The sequence below is a fragment of the Caretta caretta genome, chromosome 2 (genome assembly GCF_965140235.1).
Source record: "Caretta caretta isolate rCarCar2 chromosome 2, rCarCar1.hap1, whole genome shotgun sequence".
NCBI classification, from domain to species: domain Eukaryota; kingdom Metazoa; phylum Chordata; order Testudines; family Cheloniidae; genus Caretta; species Caretta caretta.
In genome coordinates, this window is record NC_134207.1 from 104939091 (window position 1) to 104956913 (window position 17823).

The 17823-nt window shown below is 40.7% G+C and overlaps 1 protein-coding gene across 1 annotated transcript in view; it reads left to right on the forward strand.

Annotated features, from left to right (window-relative positions):
* Positions 1–307: 307 nt before the first annotated feature.
* CTDP1 (CTD phosphatase subunit 1) overlaps positions 308–17823 on the forward strand; it is a 171116-nt gene continuing 153600 nt past the window's right edge. Inside the window, exons 1-4 of the mRNA XM_048840036.2 lie at positions 308–740; positions 9692–9775; positions 14752–14845; positions 16685–16813. Of these exons, the coding sequence (XP_048695993.2) occupies positions 436–740; positions 9692–9775; positions 14752–14845; positions 16685–16813 (612 nt within the window). The 5' untranslated portion in view covers positions 308–435. The remainder of the gene's footprint in view (positions 741–9691; positions 9776–14751; positions 14846–16684; positions 16814–17823) is intronic.

The following is a 17823-nucleotide window of genomic DNA, read 5'->3' on the forward strand; positions in this document are numbered from 1 at the left end:
GGGTTCCTGAGTGTGTGGAGCACCTATTGAGTTCTGGGCGGTAAGTACGCGCTCGCTGTTGATTGTGAGGTCAGCACGTGGTGCCGGAAGTGTGGGCCGGAGGGGCGTGGCTGTCACTTTCCTTCCCTAGAGCGGGAAGAGTCAATGTGCGTGAGTCTTTCCCTCGCTGGCTCCGGGAAGCGAGTTCCGCGTTACTGTCCCTTTAAATCTGGACGGGCGCGTGCGTAGAGTGCCCTGCGCGTGCGTATCGGGGCCGTGACCTCGCGCCCAGTCGGCGCCGCTCGTGACTGTTTGGATTTTTTTTTTTTTAAGGGGCGGGGGGGCGGGAGACTAACAGCTCCGCGTTCGAGCCCCTTATTGAGTCAGTGGCGCGAGTGTTGCCATAGCGACCTTCTCCTTGGCGGCCTGGGGCCGGGACAAGCCGCCGCCGGAGCCATGGAGCAGACGGAAGGAGCAGGGGCCGCCGAGGGCCTTGGGGCGGCGGTGACCGAGATCCGGGTGCCGGGCCCGCGAGCGCTGCGGTTGCTGGAGTGGAAGGTGTCAGCGGGAGCAGCGGTGAAGATCGGGTCGCTGCTGGCGTTGTGCGCGCCCCTCCCGCCGCCCGGCCGCGCCGCCACCCCCCCGGCCCAGGGCCCCGGCGCCCGGCCCCCGCGAGCGGCCGCCGAGCGCCGAGTGAAGGCGGAGCGGCCCGGCGTGGTGCGCGAGCTCTGCGCGCGGCCCGGACAGGTCATCGCGCCCGGGTAAGGGGGCGACGGGAAGCGCGGCCGCCTTGACTGCGCCGCGGGCCGAGGGAGGCGGGCGGGAGGCGGGGATGCGGCCGCCGCGGGCTCGCAGAGCCGGTGCCGGCCGCAGCATCGCTCAGGCCCGACTGAGCCTGCCGTGACCGCCCCCGCCGGGCCGCAGCCCCGGGGCTCGGGCAGCGCTTCGGCGAAAGGGGGCCTTGGAGGCGGCGGGCTGGGCTGGGCTGGGCGACTCGCGGGGTCTCTCGAAACCATGCGCGTCTCCCCCTGCCCCCTCTCCCCCCCCAGTCTCCTGTGTGTGGGAACTTCGTGGCTGCCGCTGGCGGAGCGTCCCCGTGGCGGTGCGGCCCCTCAGCTCCCCCGAGCGACTAGCTCGAGGCGCAGATGCGCTGTCGTAGGGGTGGGAGTTGTTCAGCTGAAATTACGGTTTCGGACTAGTTCAGCTTCAGAGAACTTGGTTTTCTGTTTCCTCTACTGAGTGTCCGCTGTGTGCTTTGCGCTCCCTTTCCTGCGGATAAAACAACACAACGATCACCAGTTACACCGGGCTTCTTCCATCTGCTGCTGGTCATATCCCCTCGCTTACGGGACTGGGGCTCCCAACCCCGAATTCTAAAACGCCCCCACCGAACTGACATAAGTTATTAATCTGTCGTTCACACCAGTGTAAAAGTTTAAGTAACTTTGAAACACCAGAAAATTTTAATTTAAACTGACAGCATACATCTTACTTGGAAAAAGTTCTGTAACCAGGAAGACTGAGTTTAGCGTGTCTGCTGCTATACCACTGAAATGTGGACACTTACAGCAATAGAAGGGATTTTTTGGTCACTGTAGTAAGTGCAACTTTGGAGAGATGTTAGCTTGGTCTAGGCAAAAATTCTTCCCAGCAGAAAACTTTCACAGTCCTGAGTGATGTAGCTAGGTAATCCTAAATTTTAGGAGTGCACTAGGCTAGCCCTTGATACTGCTGACATCTATGTTAAAGAGAAGGCAAGGTGAGTTATAGAAATAGCTTTCATAATGATGTTTCCTCTCTCTTTGCCTCAAATTCCTCATCTGTAATATGGGACAACAATATTTCTATGCCTCACAGGGTTATTGTGTGGCTAAACTATTTCATATTTGTGACCTGTTCAGATCCTATGACGATGAGTGTGACAGAAAAAGCCTATAAAGAATTATACTGATGGTATGTCTAGCAGAGAAAGGGATAACATAGTCCAGTGGCTGGAGATTGAAAACAGACAAATACACCCTCTGCATATGCTCTAGAACACCACTGAAACATTGTACGTGGATTATCATTTAGTGTTAATACAGTAGTGCTTTCAACACAGATCTGTGCAAATAGGTGCATGCAGTTTTTAATGTATTTTTGAAGCAGTAGTTTCCTGTTTGTTTTTGTACGTTGCAGGAGTGAAGATCAAATAGTGAAGGAATCTAACATTTTTCTGTTAAAGTTGTAAGTTTAATCTGGAGATCAGTTTGCAGTAATAGAAGAACTCTTGTTTAAAAACTACAACATAGTTGCTATAAACACTAAAATATTTGTATACCAACTCTAGGTATTAAAACATTTTAGTGACCCAGCTCTCAACATTGAGAGATATTAAATGACAAATATTTCCCATTGTTTAACAGTGTTCATATAAACTATTGATTTGACTTCTGACTTGTTAAAAATGTTAAATAGTTAGTCTTTGCATTCCCAGCTATGAATAGCATGTTTCAGCTCTCTGGGTGAAATTGGGCTAATGGCTTGCTACCCTACTCTTCAAACAGGTCTTTCTCAACAGGAAACCATTGAAACCTTCTACTTCCTTTGTTTTACGATGGCAAGTTATTTTCTTTTATTGCAGGTCTTTTGATATTTAGGTGGATGCAACCAGGCCTAAATTTTCTTTATGGAAAATAAATGGCATATACAGAATATCTATGTAACTTTGGGTCTTTTCTAAGATCCAAGAAACTAGTATCAAAGCATATATAAACAAAATTATTTTTATCAGTCAGTAATAGAAATAATAATATAAAAGACCATTGAGTTCTTCTTCCCATGGAGAGCACTTTCTTTTAGTTATTTTTATTCTTGTGGTAGAACTGAGTGTGTGAGGGGGGAATAGAACTACAGGTTTCTACAAGTGCTGCCTCAGTATGAGGCAAAGTATATTTTAAAAACATTATATGTTTTGTCGATACTAATCTGGAACAAGGGTATGCCAGAAGGTTCTGCTAAAGTTATCCAAGGGCTTTGTGTTGGGAAGGATACAGAGCGTATGAGGACTAAAACTCTGAAACAATAAATTGGTATTTAGATGGTGTGGGCAAGATACTAGATTGTGTGGGAGAGATACGGTGTGGGCCCCTTACTGAATGCGGGAGGCAACCTAGTGACAGAGGATGTGGAAAAAGCTAATGTACTCAATGCTTTTTTTTGCCTCTGTCTTCACAAACAAGGTCAGCTCCCAGACTGCTGCACTGGGCATCACAGCATGGGGAGTAGATGGCCAGCCCTCTGTGGAGAAGGAGGTGGTTAGGGACTATTTAGAAAAGCTGGACGTGCACAATCCATGGGGCTGGACGAGTTGCATCAGAGAGTGTTAAAGGAATTGGCGGCTGTGATTGCAGAGCCATTGGCCATTATCTGTGAAAACTCGTGGCGAACGGGGGAAGTCCCAGATGACTGGAAAAAGGCTAATGTAGTGCCAATCTTTAAAAAAGGGAAGAAGGAGGATCCAGGGAACTACAGGCCAGTCATCCTCACCTCAGTCCCTGGAAAAATCATGGAGCAGGTCCTCAAGGAATCAATCCTGAAGCACTTACATGAGAAGAAAGTGATCAGGAACAGTCAGCATGGATTCACCAAGGGAAGGTCATGCCTGACTAATCTAATCGCCTTCTATGATGAGATTACTGGTTCTGTGGATGAAGGGAAAGCAGTGGATGTATTGTTTCTTGACTTTAGCAAAGCTTTTGACACGGTCTCCCACAGTATTCTTGTCAGCAAGTTAAAGAAATGTGGGCTGGATGAATGCACTATAAGATGGGTAGAAAGTTGGCTAGATTGTCGGGCTCAACGGGTAGTGATCAATGGCTCCATGTCTAGTTGGCAGCCGGTGTCAAGTGGAGTGCCCCAGGGCTCGGTCCTGGGGCTGGTTTTGTTCAATATCTTCATAAATGATCTGGAGGATGGTGTGGATTGCACTCTCAGCAAATTTGCAGATGATACTAAACTAGGAAGAGTGGTAGATACGCTGGAGGGCAGGGATAGGATACAGAGGGATCTAGACAAATGGGAGGATTGGGCCAAAAGAAATCTGTTGAGGTTCAATAAGGATAAGTGCAGGGTCCTGCACTTAGGACGGAAGAACCCAATGCACAGCTACAGACTAGGGACCGAATGGCGAGGCGGCAGTTCTGCGGAAAAGGACCTAGGGGTGACAGTGGACGAGAAGCTGGATATGAGTCAGCAGTGTGCCCTTCTTGCTAAGAAGGCCAATGGCATTTTGGGATGTATAAGTAGGGGATCAGCGAGCAGATTGAGGGACGTGATCGTCCCCCTGTATTCGACATTGGTGAGGCCTCACCTGGAGTACTGTGTCCAGTTTTGGGCCCCACACCACAAGAAGGATGTGGATAAATTGGAGAGAGTCCAGCGAAGGGCAACAAAAATGATTAGGGGTCTGGAACACATGAGTTATGAGGAGAGGCTGAGGGAACTGAGATTGTTTAGCCTGCAGAAGAGAAGAATGAGGGGGGATTTGATAGCTGCTTTCAACTACCTGAGAGGTGGTTCCAAAGAGGATGGTTCTAGACTATTCTCAGTGGTAGAAGAGGACAGGACAAGGAGTAATGGTCTCAAGTTGCAGTGGGGAAGGTTTAGGTTGGATATTAGGAAAAACTTTTTCACTAGGAGGGTGGTGAAACACTGGAATGAGTTACCTAGGGAGGTGGTAGAATCTCCTTCCTTAGAAGTTTTATGGTCAGGCTTGACAAAGCCCTGGCTGGGGTGATTTAATTGGGGATTGGTCCTGCTTTGAGCAGGGGGTTGGACTAGATGGCCTCCTGAGGTCCCTTCCAACCCTGATATTCTATGATTCTATGATACAGTTATGTACCTTAACCAAAAACAAGGACATCTTTACCATGCTGTGTCAGTGCAAGGCTTATATTTGTCTTTCTCATTTCTAAATCATAGTTAAATTAACATACGTAATCTTATGTGACTTGAGACAACATAATTTTCAGACTGCTTGCACATATTAAAAACTAGTGGAGTGTGGATTTATGTTAGACTTAGTTTCCAGTAAGTATAAACATTTTGATGTTGGTGCATGCACAAAAGTTGTGCACAAATTGTGTTGGATTCAATTAATGCTTATCCTCTTGATTGGAATTAGCAGATGTTTGCATTAGACCCTTCAGAAAAGAAATACGCTGGTTGACTTCTAATCTCATAATATTCTAATGTCGCTGCCATATAAGCTGCGCTTGGTGTTGTAATATTGGTTTGGGGCCAGTTGTCGTCATCTTGAGTTTTGAATATTGAGTTAGTACATTTATTTGTAGGTCACTGTTAACTTAGTATTTTAGGAATAACTGTTAGAGAAAATTGACATCCTGTAACAGAGATGGAGGATGGTCCAGTGATTATGGCTCTATTCTGGGACTTGGGAGAAACAGATTCAGTTTCCTATTCTATTTCAGACTGTAAAATGTGATGATAGCACTTCCCTATCTCACAGGAGTTTTGTAAGGATAAATATATTAAAGATACTACAGTTAAAGGGGGGGCATATTAGTACCTATATAGAAAAATTACATGTGTATACACTGATCTCTTGGGATGTTGGAAGGGATTTGTTGGCCTTTCAGTTTGGTGCAGTTGGGTCAGATGTTGCTTCCAGCTTCTTTTGTTTAAAAACCCAAGATGTACAGAAATGTTTCTAAACTTTGTTTCTGAAAGTACTGGTGAAAACAGTTTATAAAATTTGTATTTAAAACCACTGTATGGAAATGTTGTTGTTTACAACACAAACACATACCATTGAGCTAGTTCATGATAGCTTAAAAGTTAAATTGACTATTCTCTCTACCTGGGTGGTAACAGAAATACAAACAGTACGCAGTATAAACCGATTTATATTTTTTTAGAATTATTTCCATTTTAATAATTCCCTTTAGGCATGGTTAATAACAAAACAAGTAACGACATTTTTATTGTGAGTGTCCCTTGAAGGAAGGTACATTAGGGGTCTTAAGAGGTTGGCAATTTCCCTGTTTAACATTGAGCTATGATTAAAATGTCACATGGAGGTGAGGGTGCACCTGTAAATAAAAATAATCTACCAGAGAGATCAAGGAGCTGAGGACTGTAAATGGCAGGGGTGGCAGCAGCAATTGTGTTAACATCAAAGAATTCTCACCAACTACCATGGCAGCAACAATGAAGAACATGCCAAAGAATTGCTGGCCTGTGCTCTGTGTATTTTTAGGGTGTATATTTGTTTCTTTCTTTTTTTAAGTGGCAATGAACTTTTTAATACCAGCTGTTTCCACTGAGGTTAGTGTTAAAGGGTATGTCGGGCATTGTACTGGAATAGTGTTTTATGTAAGATTACATAAACAAAAAAAACCAAAGCAATCTTTATAATGTGAAGCTGTTATTCCATCTCTGGGTCCTGATACCTACACAGACCATTTGAGTTCGCTTTCATTATTCATGTTGGCAAAACCTCTTAATGGAATTACTACCTCAGAATTCCAAGATGCTTGCCTGCTTTATCTTAATATCTGGCTCTATTTATTATGTGATACATTTTATGGTATATCATAGTGGGAGCATTCTCTGTTGCTGAAATGTTTTTAGGATTCCAGTGAAAAAGACATTTAAGAGGCAACTGATTTTTGATCAAAGTGGAAAAAATATCAGTTGCTAAAAATCTTACAGTGTAAGGTGTTGCTGTTTGGATTTTTATTTCATCTATAATTTGACTTTAAGAAAACTGAAGGGAGAGCAGGAATTGGGGTGGGGGGAAATGACCTGACTCCCGTTAACCTCAGGACTTAGTCTGCTAGCTACAGAAAAAAAATCTTTGCTCTCGCTCCCTCAGAGATACATATTCTACATTTTAAAGGAATCATATGTCTGTGTACTATAGCTTATTTTAACGTGATTAGATTTTAATAATATTTTAATAAATCTTGTAGGTAGCTACAGCTAGTCATATAGAAATATTTTCCTACTATATTGTTTGGTACAGTTCACTTGCATGTGTCAAATATTTGGCCAGCTATAGCAGTGATAGATACGTTTGGTTTATTCATATGCTTTTTTGCAGTATTCAGTCAGTGAAGAAGGCACGACGTACTACATCTCTCCAACTTTCTTTCCTCCTTTGACTTCACTCTACTTTTTTTCTTTCCAATAATAGTTCACAATGTATATTTTCCTGTTTGTTCCCCCCCCCCCCCCCAATGTCTATCTTCCTTCTCTCTTCCCTTATTGTGCACTCTCCATTTTTCTACAGGGTTTCCCCTATCTTTTCCCCTGTATTTTCTCTCCTCTCCCCCAATTTATATATACACATTTCACATCTCTCTCCATGTATCTCATCAATTTAGTCTTCTCCACCATTGCATAAGGCTTGGGCACTCTTTTGTCAGGCATTTGTTAGAGGGCTAAACCTAGCAGCCATAAATAGATATGAAAGATGGTGGAGACTGTCTAAGAGGTAATGCCTAGGGTGAGAAACCAACCCCACACTTGTGACTGAAATTGGAGCAGTTGCTGGGATTCTTAGCAGGATGCTGTAAGTGGAGAGTCTTCCATGTTCTACTTCTTCCCCCATCCTTTTGTTGTGGTGTTTTGTTTTGTTTTACTCTCCATAGTGAATAGATCCATTCTGTACCTTTTCTGCCGCTTATAACTTTGCGAAGGAGTCCCAGAGTGAAATTGGCAGCAGTGTAACTGGCAAGAATCAAGTCAATGAGATTCTGGATAGTACCAGTGAAGCCTAGTCAGTTTTCACTCTGGTGCAACTTGGCAAAGCAATGTGCAGGGGTATTGGAGAGTTGTCTGTCTGCAGATGTAGGAGAATAGCACTGCTTACTTTCATATTTATAAAGTTATTTTTGCGTTCATAAAGGCTATAAATGCAAATTTAAATTCTGCTGAAACTGCTGGGACCTATCCATGAAAGCGTCTTACTTGCCCTGGATGAGTGGGTTGTCTTGAGGGCCAGTGTGACTTTTTCTTTTTGGTGGTGTTCAGGAATATACACTTTGATGTAAAAATATGACCATGGTTCATGACATATTGCACAAGTTTATGGAGAGTGTCCTTAAATTTTTAATGTTTCCATCTCTTCTTTGATTTCCTGATGGGAAGCTATGATGATCCTTCCCTTTTAGGGGTAGTTATTGTCTGCAGTGTTGTTTTTGTTTTCATGATAGTCTACTGAGACTGACTTGGTATAAAAGTGAAGCTGGCAGTGAACCTGTGCACAAAGCTTGAAAATCACGTAATTGCTGGAGCGTTACACATCAATTGGGAAGACTGGAAATTGTCAACAAAAACAAAAGTTAAATGGACTGAAATTGAAGTTAGAAGTAGGATCCTGCTTTTCCAAAAGGAGGAAAAAAGTCTCAACATTAGCATACTGGAATCTGCAATATTATTATCCTCAAATTCTGTGAACACCGCGGTTTTCTTCCCCATCACTATGAAAAATGTGACTATGCTGGAAGTAAACATCTGTAGGTGTCTTTTTAAAAACTAATTCCTTGTTGGAATTCTACAACCCATAACGTCTGCACTCTTCACTGAGAGAAGATTTGAGCACGAGAGTTTGAGCTTTGAGTAGATGCTGGCTTATTATGCCACAGGTTTCAAGCCAAAGAGAATTTATCAGAGCCAAATTATGTACTGGGAAAAGCACAGGGTTAAAAGGGCTGCCATATTATTTTTTCAGCTAGTTAATTTCTTTTTGTATTAAGTCCTAAAATGTTCAGGATATACATTGGGGGGCCCACTGTCATGAGCAGGTTTTGGGGCTTAGTTATATTTTGTCTTAAGTTCTTAATAGGTACAGTGCTTTCTGCTCTCTGATTTAGCTCCTCAGAGACTGTTGATGAAATCCAAAAGTCTCTTGTATTTCATCTCAAATCATTATATTTTAAAACTGTTTTGAAGCTTGAGAGTTGGATTTGAATAATGAAGTGGTTTGGTTGCATCACAGTTGAGTCTGCCTGCTGTGAATGCAGGCTTCCTGTGTTGTAGACAAGGTTTGGTCTCAGAAGTGAACTAAGGTCTCTCCATTTCAAGTTTTAATTTTTACATTTGTGCTTTTTGACCTGTTGCCTAAGAAGCTAAATGATGCTGTGTGTATTTCATTTTAACTTACAATACGCACACAACGTGCTTATCAGAGACCTTAGGCGCTTGTGTCATAAAGGAAAATAGTCACATAAAAAGATTGGACCAGTAGATATTCCTAACCCCCAAACAAAGTAATTAACCAAAGATTAAATCCAAACTTAATCAGTACCCCTTTCTCTCCCGATTAGTGGGATGCAGTGTGCAAGTAGCAAGTTGTATCTAAGTGTAATTTGAGGAGAGCTATTTGCCCAAATCTTTGGTTAATATACTGTATTCATAGTCTCTGTCCTGGATCTAAACTGACACCATTGCATATTTGGGTGTTTTTTAAAAAGGTTAATTCAATTAATTCAGTCAGTAATAATGAACTGTTCTCTTCTTAAACCTTTGAGCCCCAAAGTACATATCTCTTATTGAATGGGCCATTTAAAGCAATTTTGAATCATGATTGAAATGTATACTTCAAACTCAATCGGTTTTTGGATATTGGTGAATTGCTATTAATTTAAATGTTTAATAAATCAGCATTTGTTAAAGAATTCAAGGTGTTTTGTTTTGTTGTTTTCAGAGGCATTTTGGTGAGACTGGAAGGATGTAGCCATCCTGTTGTTATGAAAGGTTTGTGCGCAGAATGTGGCCAAGACTTGACTCAGTAAGTATTATTTAGGCTTTTTTCTATTTACACTGGCAGAAAATTAAGATTTTTTTTTTTTTTTAATGTTGTTGATCTTAGATTCTCTTCTCTCCATGTCCCTTCTAAAGCGGTGGACCTTAGCTGCTACTAGCAGCTGTGAATTAAGGGTATAAGAATAACTTGGAATCTGAAAGTATTGTACCAGCTATTGATGGAGAAATCCATGTAATTGCGCTCAAAATATTTCATAAGAGACAAGTTGACAGGGACAGGACTGAAAAAGGGACTTTTTTCTTCCCTTTAGGTTCACATGTAACTAGTCACAAAACCCAAATAAGTACAGTAAATAGTGTATATTTAGTTCAGCTGTAACTTAGAAGAGATTATATGACTGCAAAGGTTGTTAATTAATTTAGGGATTATTTAGATAGTCTAGTTAATGCCTGACAAGCTGAGGTGTAAATCTATGCAGCACACTAGAATACTGCAAATTAACTGGTTGTGTGGCACCTGCTACCCTGCACTGCAGAGTCCCAATTGCTCTTTGGATCTGTCAAAGTGCATGGCATGGAAGCAATTCTGTTCTTGCTGAGTTTCATGACTAAGGCTAAGATATTGGCACAGGGAATTTTAATAAAAGTCACAGACAGAATGTGGGCAATAAACAATAAAATCATGGCAATGTACACAGGGCTGGCACTGGGATTAGCAAGCAGGGCAATTGCCTGGAGCTCCATGCCCCAGGGGGCCCCATGAGGCTAAGTTACAGGTGGCGGGGCTTGGGCTTCAGCCCCAGATGGTGGGAACTGAATTAGTGGAATTTTGAGGAAGTCGCAGAGGTCTCACAAAATCACTGAATCTGTGATCTCTGTGTCTGACTCGTTGCCTTACTCATGACTAATGCAGTCGATAAAGTGCCTTTTTATAGAAGGGTATTAATGCAGTGTGTTAATTATCAAAAGATATCGCTTGATTTGAAAGGAACTGCTTTAAGATCTACTGTACACAAAAGAATCCTTAATCTAATAACCCACAATAATGAGGGTATAAATTCAATTAAAACTATGAGCCAGTATAAATGGCTAGAATACTGAAGTTTGAATTTCTGTTCTGTGTAACAAATTTGACACTGCAGAGATCTAGTTAGTGTTCTCTATTTCAAAAAGATGTGAATAAAGGGGAACTTGTTCTTTGTCTAGTGCAGAAATTAATTTGCTTCCTTGATAGTTCACACTAACAGCTGGTTATCTTCTGGTTGTTGACCGCATATACTTACAATAAGTGGTCCTATGTGAGAAACGATGCAATCCTGAGCGAAGTTGTGGAGACATTAAATCTGATAACTTGGTTCAGTCATTGCTCAGAAGTCTCTCTTCATGATCCCACACACTGAAATGTTTAGTCCAGGTAGTAGTAGTATAATTTTAATGAATTAAAGCAGGTAAATATTAATCTTGTAAGACACATAACTAATTTGGTAAAAGAAATTAGGCATCTAATAAAATAGGAAAATAACACATACAGCTGTATTGTAATGCAAGTATTAAATCTACCTGTTTCTGGTTCTTAGAATGAGAGTGCCATCCTAATTATAGCATCACTGCTACTATAATTTTCCTTAGCTCCCTATATAATAATTTTAATATTTTCCAGATTAACCTAGTCTGATTATATAGTGAATGTCACTGTCATAAATATAAAGGGAAGGGTAACCACCTTTCTGTATACAGAACTATAAAATCCCTCCTGGCCAGAGGCAAAACCCTTTCACCTATAAAGGTTAAGAAGCTAGGATAACCTTGTTGGCACCTGACCAAAATGACCAATGAGGAGACAAGTTACTTTCAAAGCTGGGGGGAACAAAGGGTCTGTCTGTCTGTGTGATGCTTTTGCTGGGACCAGAGCAGGAATGCCAGTCATAACTCCTGTAAAGAGTTAGTAAGCAATCTAGTTAGATATGCATTAGATTCTGTTTTGTTTAAATGGCTGATAAAATAAGTTGTGCTGAATGGAATGTATATTTCTGTTTTTGTGTCTTTTTGTAACTTAAGGTTTTGCCTAGAGGGATTCTCTGTTTTGAATCTGATTACCCTGTAAAGTATTTCCCTTCCTGATTTTACAGAGGTTTTTCTTTTCCTTTTTCTTTAATTAAAATTCTCTTTTAAGAACCTGATTGCTTTTTCATTATTCTTAAGATCCAAGGGTTTGAGGTCTGTGTTCACCTATGCAAATTGGTGAGGATTTTTATCAAGCGTTCCCCAGGAAAGGGGGTGTAGGGCTTTGGGGGGATATTTTGGAGGGAAGACGTCTCCAAGTGGGCTCTTTCCCTGTGCTTTGTTTAACACGCTTGGTGGTGGGAGCATAAGGTCCAAGGACAAAAGGTAAAAGTTTGTACCTTGAGGAAGTTTTAACCTAAGCTGATAAGAATAAGCTTAGGGGGTCTTTCATGCAGGTCCCTACATCTGTACCCTAGAGTTCAGAGTGGGGAAGGTACCTTGACAGTCACCTGTATTCCCAATAAAGTATTGGACCGCTTTGAAAATACATTATCAGTTTATTTTGTTCAAAATGCTTTCTGGGTTTGGTTGAACTTGGGAGTGATAAATGACAATACAGCAGGGAAAACTTTTTATTACGCTTGTCGGAATTACACTAGATGCAACTTTAAAGACTCACCACTCTTTCTGATTTGAAAAATGGGTTCACAGCCAGCACGTAGCGGTACCTTGTTAAGTGTCTCAATCAATGATACACGTCTCTTCGTTAAATTAATGTTTTTGTGCAATAAATAACCTAAAATGAGTTTTAATGTATTTTTAGAAAAGAGACTAGATATCTGTTTGAATAAACTATTGGAGGCACACTGGAATATGAACCAAAGAAATGAGGAAGGAGAGACAGGGTGAAATGCATTTTATAGATTGGGTGAAGGGACTAGATAATGAACTTGCGTTTGATTTTGGGAAATCATAGTATTTTCAAATACTACTTGACTCAATGAAATGGGTCAAGCAGGTTGTTGTTTTTTTTCAGACTATTGTTTCCATTATGTAACGTTTGCATAATTCTTTCATAATGTACCAACTAGTAGAATATTGGGTGGTGCTGCATGTCATGATGCAATGGGATTACATGAGCTGTATGGAGAAGCTTGCACAGACGCTGTAGACCAGGGGTCTCAAACATGCTGGCAGCCTGCAGAGTTATTTGCTGTGGCTCGCCAAGCTCCCCACGCCTCCCCCTGCCCCCCCCCCCCAAGTTATTTCCTGTGGCCACCAAACTCTCCTTACCCGCTGCCCCGCCCCCCCCTTCCCAAGCACGCTGCTTCCCTGTTCCTCTGCCTACCTCCAGGTGCTTCCTGCCACCAAACAGCTGTTTGGCAGCACTTAGAGCTTTCCAGGAGGGAGGGAGAGAAGCAGGGAGCTGTGCACTCAGGGGAGGAGGCGGAGAAGAGGCAGGGCCGGGGTAGGGATTTGGGGAAGGGGTTGGAATAGGGGCAGAGGAAAGAGGGGCAGAGTTGGGGTGGGGACTTTGGGGAAGGGGTTGGAATAGGGGTGGGAAAGAGGTGGGGCCTCACGAAAGGGGTGGAGTGGGGGCGGGGGCGTCAGTGATGTGGCCCTCGGGCCAATGTATTAATCCTCATGTGGCCCTCGTGGTCATTTGAGTTTGAGATCCCTGCTGTAAACCTTAAGCTTGGCTGTGTCTTCTGTAGTTCTAAAGACCCCTTGCTTTACATCAGTTTAGTGTGTAAAAAATGAGGGGGAAAGTAGTTGTTTTCTCTTGTTTTGTGGATCATCCCTTAAATTGGGTTCTAGTCTTAAAAGGTCTGCTTCCTGTGTATGTACAGGTTTGTTTTTGTGAAACACATTTCCTCCCCACCCTTTTTCTTTCCTTTTATGTTCTTAACAGAAGACTAGATGCTCATAGAAGAGTGAACTTAATTCTGGCTCCAGTTGCAGTACCAGATTCTGGCCTTAGTGACACCTGTGAAACATGATTGAAAACACAGATAAATTTGTTAGTCTCTAAGGTGCCGCAAGTACTCCTTTTCTTTTTGCGGATACAGACTAACACGGCTGCTACTCTGAAATAGGACAGGGTGAAATTTGGTCTGCTGAATCTCTTGTGGGTAGTGAGGCATGAACCAGAAATACAGGAACTTGATGTAGATATCTCAGGATGAGGTTGCCAGGCTGGCAGTTATTTGTAAACTAACCCATTTTATGTAGAAGTTAAGATACCAATATGCTGCCTTGTGGTGTCACTCCTTGGTGAGTTTTCAGAGAAGAATTGCACATTGTAATCTGTCCTGTAGAAGGTAAATGTAGAGAGAAGCAAAGAATGTACAGTAGTTCTTTACATTCTTTGTAGAAAGAAATCAGTATGCAGCCGTGCTGCTATGGGTATGTAATAGCATTGCCCATATTCTCAAGTATGTGCATGCAAGTCATTGTGTGCTTCAGGGAGTGAGTCATTTTAAGTAACTTCAAACAGCTAATTTGGAGAAGAGGAGAAGTTTAATCTCATACCTTTGGTTAACACTAGGTTAATCATTCAAATTTAAATAAACTGTTTTAATGATGTCCTTTTAAATCTGTATTCAGTAGTTCTAAAACGTTCTAAAATGTTGAGCAAATGCAACAGATGTAAAAATTAATAAAAGATAACTTAATCCTGATGTCCATCTTTATATTCTATAAATTAGTCGTCTTAAGAGTTCTAGTAACAAAAGTTACAGCAAATAGTCATACTTGTATGATATTATAAGCAAGCTTCTTGGGTTCTCTCATCCGTTTTGTTCAGAAATTGGTGCTATAATGATCCTCTGAAAAAGGGTGCATCATACTGAATCAATATATTAAAACGAAATCATGATTTTTGACAGTGGCTGGTTTGACATTGCAGTTTTTAATAATTAACCACTTTCATTGGTGGAAATTGTTAGCTGAAATGTACTTGACTGAAACTTTTGATTTTCTTCCCTGTTTGATTAGGCTACAAAGCAAGAATGGAAAACAGAATGTGCCATTATCCACAGCAACTGTATCTATGGTTCATAGTGTTCCAGAACTGATGGTTAGCTCTGAGGCAAGTTGAATCTCACTACTTTTATTCCACAGTTTGAGATTTCATTTAGCCAGGGGTTCCTCAAAGAGATGTGCCCATTTAATATAACATATTGGATTGGCCTCACTTTGAGACGGAAGCTGAGATTTCAGTAAATATGACTAAGATCTGCAAATCTGCACTATAGACATGTATTTAATTAGTTTTTTCTAATAGTGTTAGCATGTACCGATATAGATTATAGAAATGCATTAGCAATTGCATCTGATTCTGCAGTATTTTAATTTTTACTTACTGCAAAGCTATGATGCCCTTGTGGTGGTGGCAGCTTTGAAATATTCTGCTTTCCATGAGGTGTTTCTGCCCTTTCAGAAACAAGCAATTGGTGAAAGTCTTATTTTTACCACTTGTAATAACCTCTAAAGGCTGAAATATTTCTGAAACCCAGTTTCTCCACATTTCAAGGGAAGGAAAGAGAAATGACTCATTGTCCTCAGTAACATTTTAGTATCTGTGACATAAACTTTGTATTTGAAAAGCTTGTGAGGCCTAAATATTGCAATAAAACTGAGCAGTGAAGATGTTAAAATAAACAGGAATGTTCCTGTCTCACTGGCCTTTTTGGGAAAAGGAGTTGATTATTTTAAATATAATAAAAAAAAAAATCCCTCCTATGTCCCTGTTTTTTTCACCAGCTTTCTTTGCTTTTTTCTTTTATACTAACTCTTATTCTTCTTCATTCTATCCTTCTCCTCTACTTTGTTCTCTTTTTCCTCCTCTTTCAGTTTTAAAAGTTTATAAACAAATAGTTTGGGGGAAGATGCAAGAGTCTAAACAGATGCCAATTTTGGCCGAGCTCTTCAAAGGCACAAAGGGTGGTTAGAACCCAACTCCCATTTGTGCCTTTTAAAAACTCAAACGTTAACTTATGTAAATTACTTGCATACATAGCTGGGCACCAGCCAGTTATTCCAGTAAACTACCTGACCTAAATAAGGAGATATAAGTATAACTCACATTAGAAGGCCAGTTTGTGTTTAATTATAACAACTTGTAAGTATATTAAAACTTATAAGAGAAACAAATGGATCTCTTTAGTTCAAAGAAATGTACTTTTTTTCATAATGTTAAATTTGCTTACTAGCCATTGATTTTAAATCTCTTCTTAGAGCTTAAAATTATCTGTAAAATCTCCCATTTGTTCCATTTGACGAACTTCAGTTATTTCCTCTAGCACTTTTTGTCTGTTTTGGAGCACAAGCTAAATATGACTTTATTTGTTCTTTTTGTCGTTTGCAACTTGTATATTTTCATCTGTTACACCAACTTCTCTCTGCCTGGGGTGTTAGTGATAGAAGAATTCACTGAAATGTAGGAGGTTAATTTATTTTCAACTTGAATACTTTATTCTGTTGACGCAGGACGCTCCAAAGGGAGCGTTATTAGAAGTGATTTTCAGTTTTTGGATGCACAGTTTGAGGCACCTGATTTTTTTTGAATATGCTCAGCTCTTTCTGAAAATCAGGCTCTGCTAACATATCGCAAGTTGTGTATCAAAACTAGTAGGAGTTGCTTTTGAAAATCTTGGCCTTTAATGATTTTTGGTGCCTTGATATGTGTTGTAGATTGGTTGCTTTTAATATAAGAGCAGCAGTGTTTGACAGGTTTCTATACCTAAATTATGCAGTTCCTTTTACTGAAAGATGTCTGGAAAGCTAGTGAAAGTAAAGTGGGTGGGTGGCAAAATCTCTTCAGAAGTTACTGAGCATTTGGGCTTCTGATGAGTCATAAATTTGATTTATTTAAAATTTAATTGACTTGTCTCAGTTTATGCTTAGTCTGTAAATCTCTTTATTATAGCAAGCTGAACAACTAGGGCGGGAAGACCAGCAGCGACTACACCGAAACCGAAAGCTGGTGCTGATGGTAGATTTGGACCAGACGTTAATCCATACAACAGAACAGCACTGCCAACAGATGTCTAATAAAGTAAATATTATTTACTATTATGTTCTTGCTATTACTGTGGCTTGAGAAGTTTTCTGTTCAGTTCTAATGAAGTGACAGTTCTGTAAGAATGTACATTAAAATGTAGGAGAAAAGCTAGTCAAGGAGTGAAAATACATGAGGGACGCAAGATTATGAAGCATATTTCAAAATTTTTGTCATTAGTTAATGAAACACCTTGATTGTTTAAAATGAAATTATTTTTAAAGTAACTAATTTACTTTCCATCATTTATATAGTTCTGTGCTTTGTTTGTCAGCTTGTACAACAAAGCTAAGCTAGTCATTTTTAATTCTTGGTTTTCATGCTAATACAGTGTGTCTTTTCAGGTTACAGCACTAGAAAAAATAATAGCTGAACAGACTGTCTTTTAATTAAAAATAAAATGAAAATTTCCATTCATATTAGGTTAATTTTGTCCCATCTCATACTGTGTTTAACTAAACCTACCATATATCTGGTCTAAGCTTCTAGGGTCTTAATTAGTAGGGCATCTTCAGCTTGAAAACTAAGAAAATGAGTTAAAAGTACCTTGGATGCTACATGTCCATCTGTGTGAGTCTGCCAATCCATGGGTTTTTCAATAACATTTAATGTTTTTCTGTCTCTCGTTGCTGCGTGAAAGATTCTCTCTCTCACAGGAAAATAACTATACAAAGTAAACTACTAAAAATAGACTTTTTTCGATCTTATCTCTTATAGTTCCGGTGTTACTTCTAACTAGTAGGTAAAACATTCTGATGCAGTTAATTTACCCCCAAAAAATCCTCTCTGCTGCCCCTTAGCATTTTTTCTGTTTCCCTGACCTCCCACCTAGAAACAGTGCACAGGACGCTTCTAAGGGAGTGTTGTTAGAAGTGATTTTTCAGGATAACACCAGGTGATTTTCCAACTCTGTCTTTATTCTTGCTTGCAAAAAAGTATTATTGTGCTGCTTCAGGTAAGTGTCAAGTTGTTTCCTTTTCAGAGAGGTTGGTAGGCACCTGCATAGA